Source organism: Cydia splendana, unplaced genomic scaffold (assembly GCF_910591565.1).
Source record: "Cydia splendana unplaced genomic scaffold, ilCydSple1.2 scaffold_94_ctg1, whole genome shotgun sequence".
Lineage (NCBI taxonomy): Eukaryota > Metazoa > Arthropoda > Insecta > Lepidoptera > Tortricidae > Cydia > Cydia splendana.
In genome coordinates this window covers 174,523-178,114 of record NW_026946911.1, presented here as the reverse complement: position 1 = coordinate 178,114, position 3,592 = coordinate 174,523, and the positions used below count along the sequence as shown (strand labels likewise).

Sequence of the window (3,592 nt, the reverse complement as noted above, 5' to 3'; positions counted from 1 at the left end):
TTCATCGCATCCAGGGGCCGTATCTTTAGATTTTATACACTTTTCCATTTCTGAAACCATGATATTTACTTCTAGCTTATTGTTTTGAGACTCAAAAGTTGGTTTAGGCGGAGAGACGTGGTCAGGTGCCAAACTCTGTAGGAGATTGTACGCCATATTAGCGTCTATATTGTGCCTCGGCGACCGATATCCTTTAAGCCACCTCATTTGCCGCCATACCGCACCAGCTGATGTAGTCTCATTTAAATTGTTACAAAAGTTACGCCATGAATCATTTTGCGCTTTACGGATTAATTTTTGAGACTCACTAATCTTTTCTTGTAATGAGGAAAGGTTATCAGGGGTGGGATTTCGTCTAAACTTAGCTAAGGCTAGCCTACGTTCTGCCACTGCTTTGGATAGTTCGGGGCTCCAGTAAGGTTTAGATGAAAATTTGTTTTCAGGATTGTGGCATATTTTAATAACCGGGATATGTTTTTCGGCAGCCTCGTACATGTAATATGGCGATTGTCCACTTTTAGTGTTTAGCAGTAACACTTTGGTTTACTGCGACATAAACGCGTATTGCTTGTGTCAGCGCAACCTAACGTGTATATATAGGCAGGCATTTAGAGAATATACGTTCTATACTATCACACATAAGGTGTTTCAATACATACTCCCTGCTACCACTCGAAACCATATATATAACACTATATCTTGTTATTTGATACAAACATCCTATAAAACAGTCGTATGCATTTTGTGGGTCATTAGGGATTACTGTGTTTGACAATATTTTGTCCACCTCGGCTGCGTAAGATACCCAGTCTGCTTTTTTAAAGTTTCTTTTTTTTGATAAATCTAATTTCGTAGTAAAAGACGTATGTATCTTAATTAGTTGATGGTCACTGCCTAAGGATTCTTTCATTACAGACCAAAAGAATTTTGCAGCTATGTCTATTGAAGCAAGAGATAAGTCGGGAGATGAGAGCCTCATGTCACCATCGACTAACTGAAACCGTGTATATTCGCCTGTATTTAAAAATGCAAAATCATTTTCTAGCAACGATTTATGTATCTGTGAACCCCTACTATCTGTCTTATAGGACCAACTGGAGTGATGGCCGTTAAAGTCTCCGAGGATAACGGTTTTCCTGTTAAAACATGTAAACAAGTAGTCCCAATCGTTTTGTGTGGTATTCACATCGGAAGGGCAGTAAACAGAGATTACATTTTCTAAATAGCCACAATTTGCTAATCTAACACAGACACACTCGATACCGGGATTTGTGCATAAAGGTAGGACATGTGTTTGCGCCCGAAGAGACTTATGAGTCAGAATCGCAACCCCGCCGTATGCGGAATCTCGGTCTTTACGAAACACATTATAATTTTTGACCCTAAAATCGCTATCGGGCTCCAACCATGTCTCGCTTAGTGCCACAATATGAACTTTCTCCTGTAACAATAAATTCTCAAATTCTCTAAGTTTAGGCTTAATGCTACGTGCATTCCACTGACAAATATTTAAATTAATACATACTTTTTTCGGACCTTTACCCATTGCCGGACCCGAAAACATTTTTCAGCAAAGGTAATTCAGACAATATTTTAACTATACACGATAATAACCAAGTTTTTACCATTTTGTAACCAGTGTATATCTTCTCCTGCAAGCTAAGACTTCTGACAAATAAAAGGTCTTTTAAACGCTCGAGCAATTCTGACAGGCACTGAATTTCTTCCTCGCTTCGTTCACTTACATTCTCTTGGTACGAGTTCTCTCGACGTTCCTGTGACATATCTGCTCCTACGTTATCTGGGGCTGTTTGCTTACGCGTGGCGCTTGTACTTGATTCCGGACGAGCGTTCGTTTGTGGTCGATTAACATTCATTTTCGATTGTCTCTGTGTCCCAGAAGGTACCTTGCTTTGTTTGTTCGTTTCCGGAACTTTACGAGAAATATCCCTGTATGTTGGCTGGGATTCCGTGACGTCATCCGGAGTATCATGAACATTCACTGTCTGTTGAATTGTCGCAACGTTCGTCTCCGGTACTGTTGGAGAAGGTGGTACAAATATATCAAGCGCTTTTTGGTATGTACAGTTGAATTCTCTCATAAGTTCTCTAATTCTTTTCTCTTTGAGATATGTAGGACATTTCTTGGACATTGCTAAGTGCTCACCTCTACAGTTGGCACACGTGAACTGTTGTGTCTCACAATTCGCATGTCTCTCACCACATTTTGGACAAATTGGTTTGTTGGCGGGGCACATTTTTGCTGTATGGCCGAATCTCCAGCAGCGCGAGCATTGTGTGACCGGAAAAATGTATGGTCTCACTTTAATTCTTAAACCGCACAGAAACACGTGAGACGGGAGCCTCGACCCCTTAAACCCAATCCTGACGCTCTCGCTCGCTGTCCAACCATCAGGGCTTATTCGGTTAAGACGCTTGATAGAGGCTATGTCTACTTCGCTTTCAATATCCTTTAGTAGATCTTCTTCAGAAAGGTCTGTCTCAATGTCACTTATAATACCAAAAGATAATCCAACTTCTGCTGTATTTTGTCTTTTCCATTCCAATTTTGCCAATTCCGTGTTATTGATGAAATTCATGGCGCTTTCATCATTCTCAAAATTTATCAAAAGTTTGTATGGATTGACGTATTTGACTTTTAATATACCCGTGATTCCATGTTGCTTCAATAACTTGGCCAAAGCAAATTGTTTCGGGAATGCATTTTTGCATGAAGTTGCCATTGCCACTTGGTTAGGTGTAGCTGCGCGTTGCGACGGAGGGTCTAAGTTCAAGGTTCTCGTATTTAATTTTTTGCGTCTCCTTTCCACCTCATGCCATTGTCCATTCTCGTCATCATCATCACGAATTCTCTTGGGCAATCTTGATTGTTCATCGCGCTGTATATTGTTACTATTTGTGTTAATGTTATTATTATCACTGGCTAAGTTCATATTATTCTCACCTGCTATGCTCAAAAATTGTGTGTGGTCTACGTTTAACTCGTATTGCATATTTACATCACTGCCCTCCCCGTCACCATCAAAATTAAACGTTTCAGCCATTATCCACAAGGTTCATTTTAGCCCGATGTACCGGCTAATTCACTAATGAGCTAACCGCGTTATCTATTTCTCACGATTTGCGTAAACAACCCGAGCTCGGCTACCTGCGCTCAATGTTATCGCTAAGTGCACGTCTAAATCGCACGAATACCGAATAGACACTGTCTGTTTAGATTGTTCAAATATGTTTTAAACTGCGATATACGTAAAATGTTCAGACAAGTTTTGGTAGAACCATCACATCGTCCATTACAAAATATTTTATGGAGGGACACCCCCGATAAAGAAGTACAATGCTTGCAGCTTCAGACCGTGACCTATGGTCTCAAAAGTAGTAGTTTTCTAGCCTGTAGATGCTTACTCGAACTGGTCTATAGATATAAGGAGCGTTTTCCCCTGGCTGCAGACGTGCTGCTGTTGTGAACACATATGTTGATGATGCTAATATAGCTTGTAATGACCCCCTCTTCCCTCGGACCCCCGCAAGGGGCAGACGTGTCTACAAATCCGCGCTGCATGTTTTTTTA

At 40.8% G+C, this 3,592-nt stretch overlaps 1 protein-coding gene across 1 annotated transcript; it reads right to left on the bottom strand.

Annotated features, from left to right (window-relative positions):
• Window positions 1-1,538: 1,538 nt before the first annotated feature.
• Window positions 1,539-3,065, bottom strand: LOC134805960 (uncharacterized). Its single transcript, XM_063779138.1, has one exon. The coding sequence runs from the start codon at window positions 3,063-3,065 to the stop codon at window positions 1,539-1,541; it is 1,527 nt and encodes a 508-aa protein (XP_063635208.1).
• Between the last annotated feature and the right edge of the window lie 527 nt (window positions 3,066-3,592).

What these genes read in the sequence shown, in the direction of transcription:
- LOC134805960 (XM_063779138.1), bottom strand. Translation starts at nt 3,065, where the DNA reads ATGGCTGAAACGTTTAATTTTGATGGTGACGGGGAGGGCAGTGATGTA.